The 26,781-nt window shown below is 39.8% G+C and overlaps 1 protein-coding gene across 2 annotated transcripts in view; it reads right to left on the reverse strand.

Moving 5' to 3' along the window:
• LOC126291746 (GATOR complex protein NPRL3) overlaps positions 1-26,781 on the reverse strand; it is an 84,524-nt gene that overhangs the window by 50,211 nt on the left and 7,532 nt on the right. The window contains exons 2-3 of one of the 2 annotated variants that reach the window (XM_049985423.1): positions 20,269-20,526; positions 2,144-2,318 (exon numbers count right to left, since the gene is read on the reverse strand). In XM_049985423.1, coding sequence (XP_049841380.1) covers positions 2,144-2,318; positions 20,269-20,526 — 433 coding nt within the window. The remainder of the gene's footprint in view (positions 1-2,143; positions 2,319-20,268; positions 20,527-26,781) is intronic. The other variant, XM_049985424.1, reaches the window with a different exon arrangement.

The raw sequence follows: 26,781 nt of genomic DNA on the forward strand, positions 1-26,781 counted from the left end.
TATGGCCCCAGTGCAACAAGTGATGATAAACTGCATAAAAGGGTGAGATCTAGCTTTCAGGAAAAGGTGGGTAAATATCCAGGACAAAGTGTGATCAAGTCAACCATTGGTGAGCTCAGCAGGTTTGGTCAAAGCTGTGGACAAAAAGGTTTGTGAAGTGTTGTGATTCACAATTTCAACTTAAGCACTAGAATTTTCAAATGTGGGTAGAACAACTCTGTTCAAAACTGTCTCTGTAATTTCACAAATTATGCACACATTGGGTTCCCAGGCTGTTTACCGAGAAACAGAAAATGGAAATAATGGCTAGCGCTCTTGATTTTTTTCACCAATATCATAATGAGGAAGATGATCAATTTTTAGAGAATATTCTGACAGAGGATAAGGGGTGGATTTATCACATGACCTCAGAGTCTAAATGTCAGTCAACGGAATGGCATCACATGGTACCACCAGTCAAAGTCAAGAATAAACAGACAATCTTTGTAGTCAAGTTTACGCAGCAAGGGATAACAATAAACAATACAGAATAAATGTAATGGCCTTCTGATGTCTTATGTCTTACATCAATTGTTGGTATGACTATTTGTTGCACAGAACTGAATATAATGTGTTTTCTCAAAATTTAGCGGGAGTACAGTTTCACAGAACTGTTAAGTAATTCTTTGAAAAAACATAAGTAACAATCACTTCCATTGTTTTCTACCCAATGGGATTCATTATCACACTAGTATCATCTCTAAAAAAGTATCAGTTCCGCTTGATGAATGTTAAGAGGTAGAGCAATCAGATATGTAAGGACTAGCAGTGCACCCAAAATTGAAGCTTGTGGCACTCTCTTCATGATCTCTTCAAAGCTCTAATATTTTCTCTCCTGAATTATTTCATGCAACTTTTGGCATTCTGTTTGTTGAGTATTATTCAAACAAATTGTGTGTAAAGCCATCAATTCCATAAAACTTAGGTTTCCCCAGGGGAGTAGCATGATCTATACATGAAAACACACTGAGAAATAATAAATAAAAAAAACCATTGGCAATATTATATAATTTACAATTTGTAATATTTGGGGAGTGAATTTATAAATAGCATTCTCAGTTAGGCAACCCTTCTCAAATCCAAACCATGACATGCTAAGTAAATTGCTCCAGCTTAAATGTGAGATTACTTTTCAGTACATTACTTTTTCCTTTTTTTTTTTTTTTTTTTTTTTTTTTTTTTTTTTTTTTTTTTTTTTTGGAAAAATGTCTCAGTAAGGATGTTGGACAGTAATTATTTATGTTTTTCTTGTCACCTTTCTTATAATGAGATCTAACAATAACTTATTTTAATCTGCCCGTAAATAAATGGGGTGTTACATCTTACACCATACACCCAGTTTATTTTAGGGTAATTTAAAAATTATCCCTTGCAATTTACGGATAACAGAATCTGCAGCATCCTTAAACTTTTAAGGCAGTGTCATCAGTATTGAATGCATATCATGCGTACTTTCATTCTCGTCTTAGATACGGGGTCACCTTCTGGGGAAACACTAAAACAGCTAATAGCACTTTTAAACTACAAAAAAGAGCCATTAGAATGTTGTTTGGGTGCAAGCCTAGAGACTCTTGTAAACCCCTGTTTAAGAAATCCGGTATTCCCCCATTACCATGTGTATACATTATGGAAACCCTTTTGTTCTTTAAATTAAATGTAATAGGCAAGGACCGGAGACTACAAAAAAACTGTGATATACATGAGCACTTTACCAGACAAAACAGAAACTTACATATGACTCAAATCAGCACAGCACTGTGCCAAAAGGTACTTTTCACATGGGAGTTAAGCTTTGTAACAAACTTCCTGAAAACATAAAAGCTATCACTGAGGTCAATACATTTGGAAAATCTCTAAAGTCATATTTACAGCATTACTGCTTTTACTCCATTGAAGAATATTTAAATTTATGAAATGTGTTATATAAATACTTACGTGTAAAGTGTATTATTGTAAGCTTAAATATGTATGCCTTGAAATTACTTTCAGCCTGTATATTTACAACTTGACTTGTCCAATGTCTTATGCATAAGCTGCTATGTAGACAACAGGACCAATAAAATCTACAATCTATAATAGAAGGCACTCATACAAAGGCACTAACCTGCCGAAGCGTTAAGTCCGCATCGGCAGCAAGTGTCTGCAGCGACTTTATGGGGGAGTAGATCTGCACGAGGCGCACAAGTGCTGGTGACGAGTCTGGAGAAAGTGTCTCCAGCAGCTCCGAGGGCTCAACCAGCAACAGCAGGCCATGGTATGGCTTCAGGGACTGCAGACACCTGCACGAAATTGAGGGCAGTGTAAAACATCCACTAAAAATATGTTGTGTGTCAAAATAATGTATACACTCTTTGGAACTTAATACCCCTTTAATTAAAGCAGACAGAAATAAAAAGCTTTTGGTGTCGTATACATTAAGGTGAAATTTAAGAAGGTGGTATATGCCCAAAATGACCACCTCTGACCACAATGCATCATAGATGACACCTTAGAATGGATACCAGCTGTACTGTTTCTAATGGAACAGTATTACTGCTTGGCCAATTAGATCAACCACTGATTGTGGTTTTGCAGTGTACTGTGTTTTTGGTAGAAACCCAACAACAAAAGTCTAAAATGTTACAAACGGCGATTGAGATGGATTCTTCACAGCACTTTCCCTTTGTCCTATCCATTTTCAAGGGACTTTGCTAACGAGAAATTCCCCACACTTCGAGTTGAAGGTGAGGTGGTGCCCCATCCTATTAAAAGTAATAATATTCATCGTCAAAAATACTGTTAAGGCCTAGAGTTACCATGGATAATTTCTAGGTGTCAGTCTCATCAAAGAAGTACAGTCCGATTAACCTTCAAGGTGGCAGACCACAACGGCCTGATACTCACGACAGATTAATAGGTTTTTCTTCAGTTACTTATAGATTTTTATTAGCCTAGTACACACAAATCTCCCCCCCCCCCCCCCCATGAACCATTGACCTTGCCATTGGTGGGGAGGCTTGCGTGCCTCAACGATACAGATAGCCGTACCGTAGGTGCAACCACAACGGAGGGGTGTCTGTTGAGAGGCCAGACAAACTTGTGGTTCCTGAAGAAGGGCAGCAGCCTTTTCAGTAGTTGCAGGGGCAACAGTCTGGATGATTGACTGATCTGGCCCTGTAACACTAACCAAAACGATCTTGCTGTTCTGGTACTGCGAACAGCTGAAAGCAAGGGGAAACTACAGCCGTAATTTTTCCCGAGGGCATGCAGCTTTACTGTGTGATTAAATGATGATGGCGTCCTCTTGTGTAAAATATTTCGGAGATAAAATAGTCCCCCCCATTCAGAACTCCAGGCGGGGACTACTCAAAAGGGTGTCGTTATCAAGAGAAAGAAAACTGGCATTCTACGGATCGGAGCATGGAATGTCACATCCCTTAATCAGGCAGGTAGGTTAGAAAATTTAAAAATGGAAATGAATAGGTTAGATATAGTGGGAATTAGTGAAGTTCGGCGGCAGGAGGAACAAAACTTTTGGTCAGGTGAATACAGGGTTATAAATACAAAATCGAATAGGTATAATGCAGGAGTAGGTTTAATAATGAATAAAAAAATAGGAGTGCGGGTAAGCTACTACAAACAGCATAGTGAACGCATTATTGTGGCCAAGACACGAAGCCCACACCTACCACAGTAGTATAAGTTTATATGCCAACTAGCTCTGCAGATGATGAAGAAATTGAGGAAATGTATGATGAGATAAAAGAAATTATTCAGCTAGTAAAGGGAGATGAAAATTTAATAGTCATTGGTGACTGGAATTCGACAGTAGGAAAAGGAAGAGAAGGAAACGTAGTAGGGGCTAAGAAATGAAAGAGGAAGCCGCCTGGTAGAATTTTGCACAGAGCATAACTTAATTATAGCTAACACTTAATTCAAGAATCATGAAAGAAGGTTGTATACATGGAAGAACCCTGGAGATTCTAAAAGGTTTCAGATAGATTATACAATGGTAAGACAGAGATTTAGGAACCAGATTTTAAATTGTAAGACATATCCAGGGGCAGATGTGGACTCTGACCATAATCTATTGGTTACGAACTGTAGAATAAAACTGAAGAAACTGCAAAAAGGTGGGAATTTAAGGAGATGGGACCTGGATAAACTGACTAAACCAGAGGTTGTACAGAATTTCAGGGAGAGCATAAGGGAACAATTGACAGGAATGGGGGCAAAAAATACAGTAGAAGACGAATGGGTAGCTCTGAGGGATGAAATTGTGAAGGCAGCAGAGGATCAAGTAGGTAAAAAGACGAGGGCTAGTAGAAATCCTTGGGTAACAGAAGAAATATTGAATTTAATTGATGAAAGGAGAAAATACAAAAATGCAGTAAATGAAGCAGGCAAAAGGGAATACAACCGTCTCAAAAATGAGATCGACAGGAAGTGCAAAATGGCTAAGCAGGGATGGCTAGAGGACAAATGTAAGGACGTAGAGGCTTATCGCACGAGGGGTAAGATAGATACTGTCTACAGGAAAATTAAAGAGACCTTTGGAGAAAAGAAAACCACTTGTATGAATATCAAGAGCTCAGATGGAACCCCAGTTCTAAGCAAAGAAGGGAAAGCAGAAAGGTGGAAGAAGTATATAGAGGGTCTATAGAGGGGCAATGTTCTTGAGGACAATATTATGAAAATGGAAGAGGAGGTAGATGAAGATAAAAGGGGAGATATGATACTGCGTGAAGAGTTTGACAGAGCGCTGAAAGACCTAAGTCAAAACAAGGCCCCAGGAGTAGACAACATTCCATTAGAACTACTGACAGCCTTGGGAGAGCCAGGCCTAACAAAACTCTGCCATCTGGTGAGTAAGATGTTTGAGATAGGCGAAATTCCCTCAGACTTCAAGAAGAATGTGGTAATGCCAATCCCAATGAAAGCAGGTGCTGACAGATGTGGAAAATTACCGAACTATCAGTTTAATAAGTTTATAGCTGCAAAATACTAACACGAATTCTTTACAGACGAATGGAAAAACTGATAGAAGCTGGCCTCGGTGAAGATCAGTTTGGATTCCGTAGAAATGTTGGAACACGTGAGGCAATACTGACCCTACGACTTATCTTAGAAGAAAGATTAAGGAAAGGCAAACCTACGTTTCTACCATTTGTAGACTTAGAGAAAGTTTTTGACAATGTTGTCTGGAATACTCTCTTTCAAATTCTAAAGGTGGCAGGGGTAAAATACAGGGAGCAAAAGGCTATTTACAATTTGTACAGAAACCAGGTGGCAGTTATAAGAGTCGATGGGCATGAAAGGGAAGCAGTGGTTGGGAAGGGAGTGAAACAGGATTGTAGCCTCTCCCCGATGTTATTCAATCTGTATATTGAGCAAGCAGTACAGGAAATAAAAGGTAAATTCTAAGTAGGTATTAAAATCCATGGAGAAGAAATAAAAACCTTGAGGTTCGCCGATGACATTGTAATTCTGTCAGAGACAGCAAAGGACTTGGAAGAGCAGTTGAAATGAATGGACAGTGTCTTGAAAGGAGGATATAAGATGAACATCAACAAAAACAAAAGGCGGATAATGGAATGTAGTCAAATTAAATCGGATTAAATTAGTCTAGGAAATGAGACACTTAAAGTAGTAAAGGAGTTTTGCTATTTGGGGAGCAAAATAACTGATGATGGTCGAAGTAGAGAGGATATGAAATGTATACTGGCAATGGCAAGGAAAGCGTTTCTGAAGAAGTGAAATCTGTTAACATCGAGTATTGATTTAAGTGTCAGGAAGTCGTTTCAGAAAGTATTTGTATGGAGTGTAGCCATGCATGGAAGTGAAACATGGACAATAAACAGTTTAGACAAGAAAGAGAATAGAAGCTTTCGAAATGTGGTGCTACAGAAGAATGCTGAGGATTAGATGGGTAGGAGGTATGAGGAGGTATTGAATAGAATTGGGGAGAAGAGGAGTTTGTGTTACCACTGGACTAGAAGAAGAGAGCGGTTGGTAGGACATGTTCTGAGGCATCAAGGGATCACCAATTTGGTACTGGAGGGCAACGTGGAAGGTAAAAATCGTAGAGGGAGACCAAGAGATGAATACACTAAGCAGATTCATAAGGATGTAGGCTGCAGTAGGTACTGAGAGATGAAGAAGCTTGCACAGGATAGAGTAGCATGGAGAGCTGCATGAAACCAGTCTCAGGACTGAAGACCACAACAACAATAATACACAAATATAGCCAACAGCCTTGCCACAGTGGTAAAAACAGCCTTGCCACAGTGGTAAAACCAGTACCCAACAGATCACAAAAGTCAAGCACTGTTGGGCTGGGCTGGCACTACGATGGGTGACCGTCCAGTCTGCCAAGCACTGGTGCCAAGTGGGGGTGCACTCAGCCCTTGTGAGGTGAACTGATGAGCTACTTGATTGAGAAGTAGCAGCTATGGTCTTGTAAACTGAAATATGGCCAGGAGAGTGGTGTGGTGATCACATACCCCTCCATACCTGCATCTAGTGACACCTGTAGGCTGAGGATGGCACGGCAGCTGATTGGTATTGTCGGGCCTTCACAGCATGTTCAGTGGGAGTTTAGTTCAGTACACACAAATATGAAGATCAATTTTTCTTTTAGGCTTAAAGGTAACTTCATCTAACCAAAGATACATTCATCTTCCTCACCCATTTTGATGAACTGGTCACAAAATTCAATTCACCTACTGGGATCAATCTCGTTCACGACATGGATAAGTGTTGGGAGTGCGAATCTCCTATCTCTCTGAGACAGCAGAATTCTGCGAATACAGTTTTGCTGCTCCCAGTCTCATGAGAACATTTCCTCACAGACTTTTTCAGGTATTGTGTGTACATCTGAATCGCTGCGTCAATACTTTTGCTATCTGCTGAATATCTCTTTCTTCCGCTATGTCCATTTTGCACATCATGCACCATTCCATCAACTTCAAACTTGTCTCAGATTCTTATAATTGCTAATTGTGAAAGAGGTGGTGCTCCTAATTCAACTCTCCAGCATCATCGAACATTCACACACTGTTTTCCAGTAACACTAACACCCACTTCCATTCTCCAAATGATAACGGTAAACATTATTTCCAAACCTGCAACATATGGAAGCATCGCTAAGTTTTTCCATTGCCTTCTGAATCACTGTACACCAAAAATTATTTCTATCTGGTTTAATCAAAGAGAGATTCTGTTTCAAAGCGAGTATATATTACTTTAGACAACCTGTAGATAAGACAGTGAGAGCATCATATCAGGAGAGTTAGAGAGGTGCTGCATAGCCAAGTTGTTTACCTGCTCAGGTGTTGAGTTTCCCAATATTCAACTTTTGAATTGTGCCCCCATTTTCTCAGTTAGTTTAGCAGCCATGACCTTCACTAGTCGTCCCAAGAAGCCATATCAATTACAATGAAATATAATATCAATGACACCGAGTTACAGACAGGCGCAATTTTACATATAATGTTACATATAAGCTTTCAGATGAAGTCTTCCTTATAAAGGAAACGAGTGCGTGCGCACCCACACACGCATGCACCTACACATAAAAGCAAGCAAGCACACCTAACACACATTATGGCAAGAATTCTGGCATTCTAGAGTGGTAGGAGACAGAGGTCATGTTTGTGAGGAGTGCTTGCTTTTGTGTGTGTGTGTGTGTGTGTGTGTGTGTGTGTGTGTGTGTGTGTGTGTGTGTGTGTGTGTGTTTTTTCTGAAGAAGGCTTTGGGCGAAAGCAGTCTTTTCGTTATGCCTGTCTATAGCTCAACGTACTTTACCGTGAGTAGCAACCTACCCTTTTCATAATACTGTTGATATTCCAACTTGGACATTCCATGCAAACATTATCATTAGTGAAGTGCCATTATCACCAAATTACAACAACTGCAATAAGCATTTAATCTTTTATCATTAATTATTTTGTGATAATTTTACATTGAGGCACTGGTAAGGGATAGTGTGTGTAGGGGGAGGGGGAGGGGGGGAGAGAGAGAGGGGGAGGGGGGAGTGGGAATTTACACTTAAAAAGCAGTGAACAGTGTATTAAGAATCCATACCAGTGGTATAGAGAAGTCAGTAAGTCCACAGAAGGAACAATTTATTTTCAGCAGCTTTCCAGAGAGAGCATTAATGTGTAATGGCCCACAGACTGTCAAAATTATATTGGACAATACAATAACGGTTGTCTCCAGACACCAAAGTGATTTCAGTATTAAATTTTGATGGGGCAATATGACTAACATAGATGCCAGCTGTTACTTGGCCACTGGGCTCATTTCCGCACTCATAGACAGAAAAGAGGAAGCGTACATGGGTTAAGGAATGGTGGAAAAAGAGGGAAGACTGATACATGAAAATTTACTGACTCGAGGAGAAGCAAGCCAAATGATTATCAGAACTTTCTGAGGATGGACACTTACTCATTTGATGTATTGTTGCAAATGATTACACCTATAATTAAGAAAAACGACCATCATTTGCAAGATACTACTATTACAACTCAGCACCTGTTAATACCTTACATTATTTGGCTACAGGAAATTAATTTGAAGTCCTAAAAATAATGAGTGCAATATCACTCACTATAGTCAATAAGATCAATCATGAAGGAAATATGCATGGTTATTATGAGAAGCTTGAAACATTACATTAAGGTAAGGATGGATGTATGTACTTTTTTAAAGCTGAATTTGTGGTTTTATTTAAATTAGAAGGGGTGTCTTGTCTTTGCAGAAAGTTCACAGAATCAAAACTACCAAAGCATTTGCTACAGAAGCTCAACAGCTACAGCTATGATTTTTGTTGCACTTCCCATAACTAGTCTGCAATTAATTTATTTACCAATTGCAGATTGTCAAAATACAGAGAAACTTATCCAAAATCAGACAATGATTGAGTGTCTCCCTCAGTTTTCTTCCAACTATTGCTGTACTCATTGATTTTACACATCATACGGCTGGCAACCCAAATAAAACTCCAGTAATTCTAAAATGATTGTGCATTCCACATATTCTGAGCTGCTTCCTGAAATGTATAAACTTTTTTTCAAAAATTATTGCAGGGGACGAGATTTGGTGCTATGCTTATGATCTAAATCAAAGCAACAATCAAGCCAGTAGAAGATTTTAAGTATGCCTTGCCCCCGAGAAATCTCGCCAGGTAAAATCAAACATTTAAACAATGCCGACTTGTTTTTTCAATGTGAGAGGAATTGTCAGTTCAGAGTTCTTTTTGCAAGGTCAGACAGTTAACCAGGCTTTCCACTTGGAAGTTTTGAATTGCCTGCAAAACTGTGTGTGGCAAAATCAGTCAGGTGACTGGTTTTTCCATCACGATAATGTTCTTGCTTACACAGCCCTGTCTGTTCGACGACTCTCTACCGAAAAAGATATGACTGATCCCTGTTCCTCAACCCTTGATACTCACCAGACCTCGCCCCGTAAGATTTTTTTTTTCCCCCCCCTACAATGTTAAGTGACACGAGATGAAAGTGTATTGCTGATGTTGCTGAGGTGAAGACGAAAAAGATGGAGATGCTGTCAAGCATCACGGAAGATAAATTTAAATACTGTTTTAAAAATGTAACAAAAGATTAGACAAGTGTACTACTGCAGGTAAAGATTACTTTGAAGGTTTGTGATTAAAATTTGAATAAATAAGTTGAAAAATTTTGGTTGATTTGGGTACCCCCTTGTGCTGTACCAGTCATATACCATCAGCCAGCTGAAAGCCAGGGAAGATTTAAATCTCAGCAGCGCTTTGATCTTTCAAAAAAGAATATAGCTGATTTTGCATTCTAATTAGTTAATATCGATAAGCCACAATTCCATCACTCCGTGCCAAAATGAAACAGCATTCACAGCAGTGAAAATAAACCGGTGCCTCTGCATCAGAATAGGGGATGTGGACTCCATCTGCCACAAATACTGAGACCAGTATTTTCTTAAGTTCATTACTTTGCAAAAAGTATGACAACTGGTCAGTAACACACAATTCTTGTAAGGAAATGAGATGAAAAATGAGAGAGAAGATGCCAGAAAGCTCCTTTATGACAGGAACCAAAGTTTTAATAATCACCTAAAACATAAGTTAGTTAATAATTTTTTTGTTTGTTTGGAAGTACATGTCTGCAAACATGTTATACATTGAAATCCCCAGGTTTGAAATCACAGGAATGTAGCACACCGCTAGACGAGCCAAGAGAAAATGGCAGAGACTGCTGATAAAGTGAAGTATGGTGTGGCAATTCATTTTCTGCCTCTCAAGGGGAGCAACACTGCAACAACCCATTCCAAGCTGGAAATGTATAGTAACAGTACACCATCAAGTGACACAGTGGGCGGATGCAGACATTTCCAGTATGGTCAAACAAGTACGAATGACAAAGAATTAAGTGCCACACCATATCTCTAAGAAGCAGCAGGAACAATTACAGATATGGAGAACCAGTGCTAAGTAAGAGTATTGCAATCAATGTGATGGGGGGCGAAATGAAAATCATTTAAAGATTAATAATTTTCACCATCCTACACGCAACAACAAAACGAGGACTGTGGATCCACTTTGATGCAAAACACTTTTGTTTTATTTATTTGATTTCCCAAACTAGTTTCAGCGGCAGTATCACCCTCGCCAGTGGGTTTTTCATTAGTCTGTAATGCAAAATCAGCTTCATTATATACATTAAAAACACTATTACACGTGTACTTTTTGGTTCGAAATATTGTAGTCTGTGAATAGTTTTATAATGTATTTACTTTAAATGACAGCACGGTTTCCATGTTCATTGCCACTATTTCGGTGTATTTTGTGTGCCTGGTTGTCATTTCTTTGGCATGCAGCATGCCATGTCATCTGCAACTGTGTGAGTGGTTGTTACTAACAAATATGAAAAATTGAACTTGTTTATGTCAACGTTAGTGATGTGGATACAGTTTTGGTGTGCACTAGGATATTACATAATTTGTCACATACTCTAGTTTGCTGGTCAGCTTGTAGTTTCTTTTAAATGCAGACAAACGTTACTTTCACACCTTTATCATAATTCAAAAATATTGCACCATTTTGCTGTTTTTGTGTGGGGGCAAGAATCTATTGCATACTGTGGGAAGGTTTTGAAAATTGTAGTACGGGTTCTGACGACTTATGTTCCTTATTTATGACTGTGTAAATAAAATAGAAAGAAACTTCCACATGGGAAAAATATATTAAAAACAAAGATTCCAAGACTTACCAAGCGGGAGAGCGCCGGCAGACAGGCACAATGAACAAAACACACAAACACACACACAGAATTACTAGCTTTCGCAACCGATGGTTGCTTCTTCAGGAAGGAGAGGGAAAGACGAAAGGAAGTGGGTTTTAAGGGAGAGGGTAAGGAGTCAAGGAGTCACAATCCCAGGAGCGGAAAGACTTCCCTTAGGGGGAAAAAAAGGACAGGTGCACACACACACACACACACACACACACACACACACACACACACACACACACGCACGCACACGCACGCACGCACACACACACGCACACATATCCATCCGCACATACACAGACACAAGCAGACATATTTAAAGGCAAAGAGTAAGGGCGGAGATGTCAGTCGAGGCGGAAGTACAGAGGCAAAGAGGTTGTTGAAAGACAGGTGAGGTATGAGCGGCGGCAACTTGAAATTAGCGGAGGTTGAGGCCTGGCGGATATCGAGAAGAGAGGATATACTGAAGGGCGAGTTCCCATCTCCGGAGTTCGGATAGGTTGGTGTTGGTGGGAAGTATCCAGATAACTCGGACGGTGTAACACTGTGCCAAGATGTGCTGGCCGTGCACCAAGGCATGTTTAGCCACAGGGTGATCCTTATTACCAACAAACACTGTCTGCCTGTGTCCATTCATGCGAATGGACAGTTTGTTGCTGGTCATTCCCACATAGAAAGCGTCACAGTGCAGGCATGTCAGTTGGTAAATCACGTGGGTGCTTTCACACGTGGCTCTCCCTTTGATCGTGTACACCTTCCGGGTTACAGGACTGGAGTAGGTGGTAGTGGGAGGGTGCATAGGACAGTGACTTTTTCGTATTCCCAAGGCTGAACAGAACCACGAAATATAATCAATTTTCCGCCACTGATGAGATAAAAACAGAACCATTGAAGGAGTTAAACAACTTAATAATAAGAGAGTTCTTGAAGTGCTTCCAAGATAGGAAAAAATGATGGCACAAGCGTATTATATCTGAGGAGTATTACTTTGATGGAGACAAAGCTGATGATGATGAATAAATAAAATTCTTCTTAATCAAAAATTCCCATTACTTTGTGATCAAACCTCATATGCAACTGAAATCTACAATTTTCCTTTATTACAGTTTTTATTTTTAGAAGTAGTACTGAATTTCTGTACACTGAGAGGTTTTGAAATTAGTTCACCAAAAAAAGTCTGGTATTCCCTTGCAAGATGTTTAGGTACTAAAGTACGAGGCACTTTTTTTTTTTTTTTTTTTTTTTTTAGTAAGTGCTGTTTTGAAATAAAAATAAAGCAAACAGACTTTTCTTAGCAATTTTTTTGGTACATGGATTGTACCATTAAACCAGCTTTCAATACCATCCTTGTAGGATTCTGCTACCTCAGCATAACGTTCGATAATTTAGATGTTCTTTAACAATTGCATTAAGTGCTCTATGTGTAAACCTGAAAGTTTTGTTCTGGCTGCAGAGTTCTATGTGGATGGTATTCAAAGTTGGTTGTACACTATGGTAAGTGTCTTAATATTGGTGGGAATTACGTAGAAACATAGATTAAAGTACAGACTTTTATGTAAAAAATAAAACTGTTGAGAAGTCTACTTCTTTTATTTTTATTTCAAAACAGTATCTATTTAAAACACACACACACCCCTCGAAAATGTGTTACCAAATAAAATAACTCTGCTATGTATACTAAATCAATAGTTATTTCTTTTATCCTACTCCATAGGGCAAAGAGAAATGTGAAAATGAGTGGATTAATGCAAATTTATAAAACATCAAAAATTATGAACTCACATATTCTAACTGTTCTCCAATACACAAATATATCAGATCCTCACCAGTTCAGATAGCAGCTTGTCATAAGATAACTACTTGTAAGAGAACTACAAATTCGAAAGTATGTATTTACAATTTCGCTATCTAAGCTACACACTAGTTTTAAAACTGAAGGGTCTGCAGTGGAACAAAAAGCAAGAACGATTTTGTCTACTATGGCAGTGTCAGTACATGCTTGTTGTGAGTGCTGTGGAAAAGCAAGGGGGTGAGTTGGAGACTGGTTGTAAGTGGCCAATGAAATAGTATCAGACAGACACAGCAATTCCTAGCAATTAGTTGAAGCAGTTCTACCATCTCCTTATTTTAATATCACCACATACAGTGCAATTTGTTATAAGAACAAGACGATAAAAAAAGTAGACACAGAATCTCCAATGCAGTAATTCTACGTTATTTTTCACGTGCCAATGTAACTAAAAGGTTAAGGCAATGTATTCGAAGAAACTGTATTCAGCAATCCACAGAAGAAATTTAAAATGCCAAGGTAAAGAAACAAAACATGAAAGTTAAAGCAATTCCATACATTAGGATAATAAATGTAAACAGCTGACCAAATGAAGTGATTGAATTCAGACTACATTGTGCCACTGCTTACTCCGCACGTATTCCAAGTATTATGGTAAGAGTTGCACAGTCATCACGAAGATGCAGAGGAACGGCCAACACCTGTCACCCAGTGTGTTGAAAACCACCGATCAACCAAAACATTGTAATCACCTGCTTAACAGTGAGCTGATCCACCTTTCAAACGCAAAACATCAGCAATTCCGTGTGGCACTGATTCTGAGCTGTGTACCAGCTCGTATCGACGAGCTGCGAGACATTGCTACTCACAGACTTGCTGACAGATATTGTGGCTTCCCAACAGGTGCAGACAGCACACAAAGAGGCAGAGAAGGAAACTTGATGCTGAGCTTGCTGATGTGACTTTTGTCTCTGAAGGCTTTGCAGTGCTTACTGGTTCTCGTTTCTGAAGCAGCAGGTTGTGCATTTGAAAGATTGAAACCACTGTTTATATTCCACGGAAAATGGGGGTGATGGCTGAGTTGATGCGACATTCTCTGCGTGTATTGCACGGCCAATCAATGGAAGTATACAGCCAAGTGGGCCTCAAACTCGGCATCACGAGTTCCGGAGGCAGGCCTCAGTGTGTTCGACATCCCCTGTGGTGAGCGATGGAGGACATCAGTTTCTGTGAAGGTATTATAGAAGTTTCATCCACTTTTTTTACTGAATCTGGTGATCTTGAACTTCATTACATTTCAACTACTGATTAGTGATCCATTAGAGACCCACTGTCTTGTAATACCACTCGAAGTGCTTTCGAGCCGTAAAATAAAAGTAACGGCAATCTAAGGCAACAACACATTTTTACAGAGGTACTTTTTATACGGTAAGAACATTCTTATTTTAGATAAGCTATTTAAGGCGTTGTTCTGTAGAAAGTTGTAAGTATTTTTTAACGGCTGCATGCCAAGCCTTGCTGTGATACGACTCCTTTGGTGAACATTTATCCTATAATATACATAATAATTAACCGGCCAGCTGTGTGCTGCACGCAATGTTTGGACCATAATTATTTCTTGTATGAATTACAATTTTCATTCCTAATAAGTTGTGCGCTTTTCCCTTTGTTTAACCATCTATATTGCTTGTTGTAACTCTGCTCTCTTACACTGTAGTAAATTGAGCTGGAAGTGTGGCTTTTTGTAACTGAATTTAATTACTCCTTAACTACTATGGACCATCTCTCAGACTGCTACGATTTCTTGCATTGTGATACTTCGACCCTTCTCTGCGAAGTAAAATAGACTCCTCTGTGTACCTTCCTATTGGTTGGCAAGGAACACATGCCAGAAATCTTGCATTGTTGCTGTTATTTGTTTCTTATTTATGGACCCTAAGAGGTCCCACAGATGTACCAGTGTTCTGTTCAATGCTACTGTTTTTTCATTGCAAGGAAACGGGAAAGCTGGGCTGGGCCTTCTATGGAACACATTTTATGTGAGACAGATGCGGATGTTCCAAGACATCTCAGTGAATCTTCAGATGAGCCTTTGATTACAGAGATAATAATCCAGATTTCAATATCTTTAGTGATCACAAAACAAATTCAGAATAGGAAACAGATTATGACCTATCCTATCTACGAGATGCTGATGTCAATGAAGTAAAAGCATAATTTGTCTGTTAACATATTCATGCATTTTCAAATTGGGAAACAAATCGGTTCACAGCTTGTTTACAAACAATGAGACAGGCAAAGATGTTTTCAGATGCACTGTTAGTAAAAAGAGATTTCTGTTTTTGTTATCTGTATTACAATTTTACAGTCCAAATGACTGGGAGGAGACAAAGAAAGTACACAAGTCAGCAGCAATTTCACAAATTATCCTGTGTTTCATTGAAAATAGTCAACTTTGCTACTCTGCTGGTGCAACAATGTGTGTGAGTGAAATCTTTGTACCTTTCTGGGAAGGTGTGGGTTTAGAATGTATATGCCAAACAAACTTGCAAAATCTCATAGGAAAATTCAGTGTTTGAATGAGTTGCCGCATGAGAAGACGGCCTTTAGTCGTTTGTGGTACATCAAACTTATCCAGGGGCAGACGTAATGATGAGATTGATCTTCACGTAGACTGTAGCATGAGATATTGCTGGACCTCATATGCAGTGCACACTTTCTGTTGGACACTTGCCTCGAGAACTGAGTGACACCATAATCATTATTTTAAAAATTAGAAGCTATCAAAGAACCAAAGTAAATATGAAAAATAAATCTTGAGGCTTGGTCTTTGTATTGCTATATAAATTACATCAATGACATATGTGCCATAAATAATAGCATAAATAACCAGTCTTCTTGGTCCAATATTCCTATAAATGGCCAACTTCAAAGTGTTAATGGGGTGACTAATACTTTTCCCAGTGAGCTTACATCTGTTAGAGGATATTCCTTGAATCACTGACTGATCTCAAGGACACTCAAGGGAATTCTAGTGATGCAATAAAATATTTTAATGTTTTGCTACAAACATCACCATAGTAGGAAGAAATGCCATCTTTTAGAGACATATCAACCAATAATTTCCTGAAAAGGTTGCAAAAACATTGTTTGATAAAGACAGATGACCCATGACCCACCATTTAACAGAGCTCAACTATCTTATCCCTAAGACATCGCAAGCACAGCATGCCCCAGTTACATTAGGAACGCTTGTGTGTAATTACAAACTGCAAGGCTAACTCGTGGCAAGTTGTTACATTACAATCCTTGAAGTTTCAACAACGGCTGTGTAGAGGATCAAAGAGCTATCGTTGCTGCAATGGATGTCCAAGTTGCAAATGTAACAGTATGTGCCTTACACTCATTGGAAAATGGCACTGGAACAGTTAGGCAACATCAAGTTTTTTGTTGAAATTAGGCACATCAGCCAATAACTAATATTTGCAACTGTCTTACCTATAGATTAAGATTTATACTATTTGGCTGAATTAGTCACACCAATCATTTATTCAGCAGGAAAGCGCCGGTAGACAGGCACAATAAAATAACACACAAACACAAAATTACGAGCTTTCGCAACCGGCGGTTGCTTCGTCAGGAAAGAGGGAAGGAGAAGGAAAGATGAAAGGATGTGGGTTTTAAGGGAGAGGGTAAGGAGCCATTCCAATCCCGGGAGCGGAAAGACTTACCTTAGGGGGAAAAAAAGGATAGGTATATACTCCATATATACTTTGGAGTATATACCTATCCTTTTCCCCCCCTAAGGAATGAATGTATATACTCCAAAGTATATATGGAGTATATACCTATCCTTTTTTTCCCCCTAAGGTAAGTCTTTCCGCTACCGGGATTGGAATGGCTCCTTACCCTCTCCCTTAAAACCCACACCCTTTCATCTTTCCTTCTCCTTCCCTCTTTCCTGATGAAGCAACCGCCGGTTGTGAAAGCTCGTAATTTTGTGCGTGTGTTTGTGTGTTATTTTATTGTGCCTGTCTACCGGCGCTTTCCCGCTTGGGGAAAGTCTTGGAATCTTTGTTTTTAATATATTTTTCCCATGTGGAAGTTTCTTTCTATTTTATTCAATCATTTATTCACATACAGTAAAATGTTTGAAAAGTGTTTATTGCAGTGAATGTTTAAGTCATCCAAATTTTTGTCATGGTATGCTTTGTTTCATGATGGCAGGGAGGACATTAAGGAGATGCCAAGAGCATCAAAGCCACAAATAAGATGTACAGATGAAAATATGTAAAAAGAAGCCAATATCATTGCACCAGATACATGTTTTTCTCCATTGCTAATCAAGGAGCTGTCAGGAATACCAAAAACGTTTGTGCACAGAATTTTGCCTGAGGGTTTGGGCAATTTGAGTGTGGTTTGTGCTGCATGCAATTTGAGGCAATGAAAAATATGGCAGAGTCCAACTCTGAAATGACCTGTTACAAGCAGCTCAAAGTGATACTGTAATTGGTAGTGAGACATGGCGTTTCCAACAGGAAGCCCTTAAAAAGTGGCAGAGTGTAGTGTGGTTTAGCCCACAAAAGCTGAAACCCAAGAAAGTGCACTTGCGAGAAGAGCCATGCAAAGACAAATCTGACACTTTTATTCCATTCCAAAGGAATGATTCACAAGGCATTTGGACCACATGTGCAAACCATCGATTCTCAGTATTATCTCAACATCCTCCAAATGTTTGTAGATGAAAATTTGTTGAATTTAACTTGACTAAAATAAGGTAGGTTCCCAGTCGCTCCTCCACAACAATGCCCCAGCCCACAAAGAAAAAACAGTGCATGAGTTTCTTGCCGGAAAATGGATCACATTCCTTGGTCAACAGATATCTGGATTTTCCCTAACTTGAAGTTAGTATTGAAGGAACATGGTTGCAATGCAGTTACAGAGACCCAGGTTTCAAAAATAACTACAGTGATTGTTTCAAAACACTTATAAAATGTTTTCAGCTGTGAATTGATTCAGGGGGAGGCTACTTTGAATGAATACAGTGATTTTGTGAACATAACCAATTATTTTTCATACCCATCATCCTAATGGAACTGGGACGCATCTACATCTGCATACACTATATGGTCCGTGGTGGAGGGTACTCTGTACCACCAATAATCATTTCTTTTTCTGTTCAACTGACAAAAGAGTGAGGGGGGGAAAAGACTGTCTACACACTTCTGTACAAGCCCTAACCTCTTAATCTTCACATACACTGGTGGCAGTAGAACCATTCAGCAGTCAGCCTCAAATTCTGGTTCTCTAACTTTTCTCGATAGTGCACCTCAGAAACAATGCTGCCTTCCCTCCAGCAATTTCCATACGAGTTCAGACAGCAAATCCATAATAGATGTGTGTTGTTTGAACCTACATAACAAATATGACAGCCTCCCTTTGAACTGCTTCGTCTTCCTTTAATTCGACCTGCTGCAGATCCCAAACACTCGAGAATAGGTCACACTAGTACCCTACATGCACTCTCCTTTACAGATGTACCACACTTTCCTAAAATTCTCCAAATACATTAAAGTCAACCAATCGTGACTCCTGCTACAAACCTCACATACTCATTCCATTCACTTTGCAGTGTTATGCCTAGATATTTAATCGACATGACTGTGTGAAGAAACACACTACTAATTCTGTATTCAAACATGAGTTTGTTTTTCCTAGTCATCTGCATTAACTTACATTTTTCTACATTCAGAGCCAGCTGTCATTCATCACACCGACTATAAACACACACTGCGTGTGAACCGAGAAGATTTTATAAAACATGCTTGTTCTTGGCCCATTTAGCTCCTAACAGAGAATCCTTGGCTAAAAAAATTAAGTGTTAAAATGCCAACTGATTTACAACGATCAGCCAGAACATTATGATCATCAAACCTAACAGCCAGTATGTCCACCTTTGGTATGGATAACAGCAGTGACACATTGCGGCATGGAAACAATGAGGCCTTGGCAGGTTGCTAGAGCACCACTCTGCACACAATTCCTGCAAAATGCGAGGAGGGTGGCAATGGGCTCCAATGTCACATTCAATCACATCCCAGATGTGTTCCATCGGGTTCAGATACGGCGGGTTGTGAGACCAACACATCAACTGAAACTCACCACTGTGTTCCTCGAGCCACTGCATCACTCTCCTGCCCTCATGACTTGGGACCACTGTGTTCCTCACACCAATCCATCACTTTCCTGGCCTTATGACTTGGGGCAATATCTTCCTGAAAAATAATACTGCTGTCAGGAAACACAATCATCATAAAGGGGTGTACGTAGTCTGCAACCAGTGTACGATATTCCGTGTCCATAATGATGCCTTGCGTGAGGTCCACTGGACCCACAGATAGCCACGTAAATGTTCCCCCGAGCATAATGAAGCCACTGCCAGCTTGTCTCCATTCCACAGTACAGGTGTCAAGGAGTTGTGTCCCCTGGGAGATGGTAGATTTGTGATCTCTCATGGGCACAATGGAGGAGGTATTGGGATTCATCGGACCATGCTCTGGGGCCCATCATTATAAGTGTTCCACCCAGCATTAAAGTCTGATGTTAGTTCCATCGCAATTTGCTGCGTGTCCTGTCTACCAGTCCGCCCAGCTTACGATGTTTAACATCTGTAATGAGGGGTGGCCACCTAACCACAAATCTGGACATGGTTTCACCCTGGTTTTTCCACATGTTAAAGACACTCCTTGAACACCCACCAAGTCTTGCAGTTTCCAAAATGCTCATGACGAGCCTCCAGGCCGTCACAATCTGCCCTCGGTCAAACCCAGATACATCACACGCATTCCCCATTCCACACACAGACAGCACACACACTGATAACTACATGCACCATGCATATGTCTGACTAGCAGTCATTCCTCGATTTATACTGACAGGAGGTCGCTGGTCATAATGTTCTGGCTGATCAATGTATAATGCTGCTTCCTTCATTTGAATTTATGTTATTAGTATGTGGACATTTCCTTACCTTCATAATTTAACAAATTATATACATTACTTGATACAACAATTCCACAACCAACAAAGAACAAGCATAAGACGAGACTGAAGAAAAATACAGAAAAGTGCGGTAAGCGGGGTCCAGTGCACAACAGGCATATGTTAGATTGTATATCGCACCTTTCTTCAAACTCAAGGTACCTCTTGATGGATTCTGGCTCCAGCACAATGCCCCTGCAGTGGCACTGGTGCACCTTCTGTGGCAAACAGAAGCTCACTTCTATCCAATTGTTGATGCGGATCTGCACCAGCCCCGTAGTGCTCAAGTCCTCGTACACAGAGCGCAACTTGCGAGCTAGAGCAGAGCGTTGCACTATCAGCTCGAAGGGACACTCAGTATCGTCCAAATGGCTCCCACGATCTCGATCCTCCTCCGGCCTGTAAATATACAGTACAGTATCAACCAACAATAAAAAATGTAGTAAGTGTTATAACAGGATTCGCAACACACAAGAATATAAAAAATGTAAACAAGTAGAATCATTGTGAAGATACTGAATTATTTTTGAACAAACTCTCCTGGAAGAAGACGGAAGAATTAAAGGGATCGGTAGAAGAAAAGGCTTACCGAAAACAGTATATTTTGTGTTATTGTATGTTATATGTTTTGTGGAATTCAAAGACAAGAACATAAATACAAAAAGTCAAAAGAATTTATATCTACATCTACATCTATATTCTGCATACTTCTGTGAAGTGCATGGCAGAGACTGAGACCCATTTTACCAATTATTACGGTTTCTTCCCATTCCATTTACGTATGAAGCACAGGAAAAATAACTGACCGAGTGCCTTTGTGCATACAGTAATTATTCTAATCTTATCCTCGCGGTCTCTAGCTGAGCAATACGTAGGGGGTATATTCCTAGGGTCGTCATTTAAAGCCAGTTCTTGAAACTTTGTTAGTAGACTTTCACAGGATAGTTTACATCCATCTTCAAGAGTCTTCCAGTTCAGTTCCCTCAGTATCTCTGTGATGCACTGCCATAGATCAAACAAAGCTGTTACCTTTTCTGTGCATGTTCCACGTTCCTGTTAGTCTTAATTGGTATGGGTTCCACACATTCGAGCAATATTCTAGAACTGGTAACACAAGTGATTTGTAAGCTATCTCCTTTGTAGTCTGAATGTATTTCCCCAGTATTCTACCAATAAACTAACATCTGCTACCTACCTACCCTTGACTGAGCCTATGTGATCATTCCTTTTCATATTCCTAAAAAGTGTTACATCCAGGTATATTTATGGGTTGGCTGATTCTAACAGCGACTTCATTGAGACAGCGCTCTCTAATCTTACATATGAAACTATTAGATCCCAGCATGTGGTGCATTCCGGAACACAACTGATAATGTGATTAGGCTAGTAAATACTACACTGAGTGTCCACAATTTCTACTGCCGATCCCTTCAATTATCAGGTGTGGTGTCACAAGGCTTAGGTCTGTCCCACCTCTTATTAAATCGACGAAGACTTATACAAAAAATTGTAAGAATAGTTAGTATTATTATGTTCTTACATTTGTCTTTTTGGGTTTTAAGAAATACTGTGGGAAGAAAGTTTATCTATGTTGCAGATAATGTGGAAGATGTTGCCCAACTATCACCACAAAAGTTCGATGTAGCGGCAAGTTGGCAAGGAATAAAACGAATGCTGCAAACTACCGTGAGCCATAGAAGAGTCTGGGCCGCGAGGGCGTCGAGCTTCCTAGGTTGTTGTTGGACAACGTCAAAGGAAGAGATATTCTTTTTTTATCTTTGTAAACAGATCGATCGAGTCTTGAAAGGTTCTTGTAAAACGTTTAAGCGGGTGACTCTTTAGGTGGGACCTGATGCCTTTAATACTTACACAGTTATTAAATAGGTGTTAAACGACAAAACCAATAGTTCATCATTTATACAGATAAAAAGCAGTAAAGATATAGGAAAGGAAGAGTTGCAGCGTCAGAACGGAAAATGATACATCGCTCAGCAATGAAGGAGGACGTAAACCGTGGGCGTTATGAGGCGAAAACAAATCAACTGATGAATCAGTAAGTCTGTAATTAAGCATAAAGCCACGTAACACTGCATAGGTAAGTAGAAATCATAATAGACTACAGTTCAAAATGTAGTTGAAGAATCACCACTGGAAAAAAAACACCCTATCTATCAATTTTGGACACTGAGATACATTAACAAACGCTCATCCATCCACCAACATTTATATTTACTTTAGTTTCCCTGAGAACGTAAAGGCAAATACTGTGGTGCAAAGGAGTCAAAACTGGAAATACTGAACTTTATAACAGTCTCCTGTCTGCATTCACCCATGATATTATCAAATAGGTGGACATAAGCCACTCATTGAAATCCAACATGTGAATGGATGTGTTTAAGAGACAGATTTGAGGAGGGGGGGGATATTATATGCATGGTCAGTTTGTTGCCATATTTTCCAATGAGATAAAACAGGAGGGGACTTCAAAAAGTAAGTTACACGTTTGGTCCCACACTAAGGGTTGGGTTGTTTTGGGGAAGGAGAACAGACAGCGAGGTCATCAGTATCATCGGATTAGGGAAGGAAGACGGACGTGCCATTTCAGAGGAACCATCCCAGCGCATTTGTCTGGAGTCCCACACTAAGGCCATTGTGCAAGAAGAATGGTGACTGAAGGTGTTACCATTAATTCTCATATACTGAGCACCCACTGCCCACTCTCCATCTGTAATAGAAGGTGGATATATGAAAGAGTGGTGCATTGTCAAAAGAGAGTACATACTATAGGTTCCCTACTTACACAGTTCTGCTGCATTATGGTTAACAGGTGGACTACAATGTGCAAATTAAATGGCTTGACACTGGGAAACATACTCCCACATACAGAGCACAGTACAATTCTTGCCAGCAAAATGCCTAAATTGCACAAGGACCCATGGGGAAATTCTGGCAGTATGTAGACCAAATCCAATGCCATGTTTGTTCATAGTGAAACAGCACTAACAATTTAACAGAGGCTGCACATGCGTGAATGATGCTGATCAGAAAGTAAAATCGTCAACTTCGACCACAGATAACAAAGCTGATGCAACTGAGGAATCGATTTGAAGCGACTGCAGATTTTCTGATGACGGGGACGTTCGCACAGCTGTTCTCAAATGCCTTTTATCGTCGAGGAACTGAATTACTGGTAGAACTTCCTGGCTATGTTGAAAAATACGTGTATCTGCATTATCTTGAAGTGAAATACAGCATTTAGTGGAAGTTACTTGGCCTGTCATAATAATGTGCTACTTCCATTTTGAAGTCTCTCATAATTGCAGAACTGAACCATTCCATATCATGATGAGAGGTCACAATTATGATCCTCAGAACCTGGGAAAACAACACATCACAACAAGAATGATAGTTCTTGTTGCATCACAACTGCTGCTTTCACCAGCTCATAACCAAACTGTCCGTTTCCAATCTCGGGATACACTACAACCCGGTACCCTCTATAACTAAGATTTCATATTCAGGTTTGTTGACTTTGTAAACCTTCAAGGAAACTGTCAACTTCCAACCTAATGTAGACCTCAGACTACACTACAGATCAGTCTGTCATCTTAAGCTACATTCAGTCACAAAACTAACACAGATGCAAATTAAATATATTTCAGTGTGCTGTTCTCTCTCTATAATAAGATCGTTAGTTTTCATATCCCATGGACCATCTTAAATTCACATCACAAATTAATTTATATGTGTGGTTACATGCTGATCATTCCTAAGAAACGGTGGGGACGGGGGAGAAGAAGAAGAAAAAAAGATGTGAGTTAGTAGTTCTTATCCACCAACTTTTACTCAACACAATAATATAAATTCTTCTACAGAACAGAAGAAGTTGTCAAGGAGAACCTTTCTCTGTTTGTTTCCCTACTGTGCAGTACTGTGCACCCCTTTATGTGCTTAAGACAACATATATGTAGAGTAATTAATGTCGTTTTTCCTTCTAGTATTGTTATTCTGTACATCACTGTTCGTTTTGAACTGTAAGGATAATTTACAACAAATTTCATAACAGAATAAATATATTAGAATAAATATATTGTGAAGCAATAGGGAGTCCCCAATTTTGAGCAATGAAGACTTTCTTCCCTAAAGATAAATTACCCCAAAACATTATTCCATATGACATCACTGATTGAAAATTTGTGCAATATCTCAACTTACTGATTTGTCTCTCTGCAAGATTTGCAATGATTCAAAGTGCAAATTTGGCTGAACTAAGTTGGTTTATGGGTTCCAAAATGAGCTTTTTTCAGTTTAAATTCTAACTGGACACCTAAGAATTTTGAAGTTTTTCCTCCATATTTATTATTTTGTCATCTTGTGTTACACTTATTACTGATGTGGTACCCCTAAATATGCAGAGAAGAATACACTGTCTTTTTAAAGCGGAGAGTGACACCATCTGCAAATAACCAATGATACTTTTAAGAACTCTGTTAACCATTTCTTCTGCTTCTTTGGCTTGATTACAATACTGATGCCATCTTCAATTCTGCTTGTTGTGTACTGGACAGAAGAACATTTACACATTTGAGGAACAACAGTGGACCTGAGATTGAGCCTTGGGGAACCCGATATGTGGTTTCTTCCTAGTCAGAATTACGTCCCCTGACTACACTGGGTGAAGTACTAAGTACAACTCTCTGTATTCTTCACGTCAGATGTGATGTTATCCATTGGTTGACTACAGCATCAATACTATAAAACTTGAATTTATCTAGGAGATGACTATGATTAAATGTCAAATGCCTTAGATAGGTCACAGAAAACACCAACTGGCACTATTTTATTATTTAATGCTTGTAAAATCTGGCAAGTGAGCTTGTAAATGGCATGAGGCATGAATGGCCTATGAGAAATGTCTAATTTGTGGGACACAGAACCCAGTAGCTGAACATGTTCTACAGCATGATTCATTGCTAAATCACAGAGGCTATTTGGTTCCTCACACCCTTTAACTCCAAAGCTGAGAACTTGACCAACAACGCATCCTTGCAGCCAGACACCATCCTGGATTTAACCCCCCCCCCCAATTTTGCTAAATGGGGACAAAAGGCAAATAACAATCCCTATGAGGATAAGAAGTAAAAAAAGGTCATACGGGCATATGTCAGGAAATGCGTCCCAAGGCAGGTACACCCACTTGAAGGTGGAGATAGATCTCTGACAGTGATCCCACTAGCAGAACCACACAGGTGGTGTGCCAGCATGGGGTAAGCCAGACAACAGTGTGGAAAACTCTCCACAAGAATTGCCACTATCCACATCACTTACAATGCCTGTGCACATTATTAACTATGGATCTGCCTCCACAGTCAAAGTTTTGCCACTGGTTTGTCGCATAAACTATGACGGTGCTGGCATTTCTGCCATCCATGCTGCTCACAGATGAGGCTACTTTTACAAGGAACAGTACTGACAACCTTCACAACACTCAATCCGCACAGTATTATTGCCATGAACCATCACCACCAGTTCAGCCTCAATGTGTGGACAGAGATCATTGGTGAGTACCTCGTTGGACCAGTTGTCCTTTCACAACACCCCACAGGCAAGATGTATATGTACTTCTTGTGGCAGACGCCACCTCCCAAGGGCAACATGTGCCTCTGGTGGTAAGGAGGATAAGTGGCTATTACGTGATAGTGACCCAGCTCACTGCCCTCTTGAATGTGTGGCTAAAAAACTAGTACAGAGAAAATGTTCCCATTTTCCTGGTGTGTTTTCATGTGTGCTTTCAATCACCGAAACCTAACCTACACTGTCAAAGATCTTTTACATCCAACTCTTAAGTGACAGTACCTCCCTTGGAACATATCTCAAGCCTTTCACTACATATTGCATACCTATGAAGTTCGATTTACTGATGCAATAGCTACAACTTAACAATATTAATCCAACCGCTAGTTTGACGAAAGATCCATACCCAAAGACTGGAAAGTTGGACAGGGCACACTAATTACTCAAGAAAGGCAATAAGAGCAATCCACTAAATTATAGGCCCATATCATTAATGCCAATATGCAGCAGGATTTTGGAATGTACACTGTGATAAAATGTATCCTGACACCGCTAAAAAGATGTGTTTTTCGTATTAGGTGCACTGTGCTGCCACCTACTGCCAGGTACTCCATATCATTGAGCTCAGTAGTCATTAGACATCGTGAGAGAGCAGAATGGGCAGTTCCGCAAAACTCACGGACTTCCAACGTGGTCAGGTGATTGGGTGTCACTTGTGTCAAATGTCTATACGCGAGATTTCCACACTCCTTAATATCACTAGGTCCACTGTTTGAGATGTAACAGTGAAGTGGAAAGGTGAAGGGACACGTACAGGACAAAAGAGTACAGGCTGACCTCATCTGTGTCTGTTGACTGACGAAGACTGTCGACAGTTGAAGAGGGTCATAATGTGTAATAGGCAGACCACCACATAGGTATTCCAAACTGCATCAGAATCCACTGCAAGTACTATGATGGTTATGAGGGAGGTGACAAAACTTGGATTTCATGGTCGAGCGGCTGCTCATAAGCCATACATCATGCTGGTAAATGCCAAACGGCGCCTCGCTGCCGGCCGGGGAGGCCGAGCGGTTTTAG

This window comes from Schistocerca gregaria, chromosome 9 (assembly GCF_023897955.1).
Source record: "Schistocerca gregaria isolate iqSchGreg1 chromosome 9, iqSchGreg1.2, whole genome shotgun sequence".
Classification (NCBI taxonomy): Eukaryota; Metazoa; Arthropoda; class Insecta; order Orthoptera; family Acrididae; genus Schistocerca; species Schistocerca gregaria.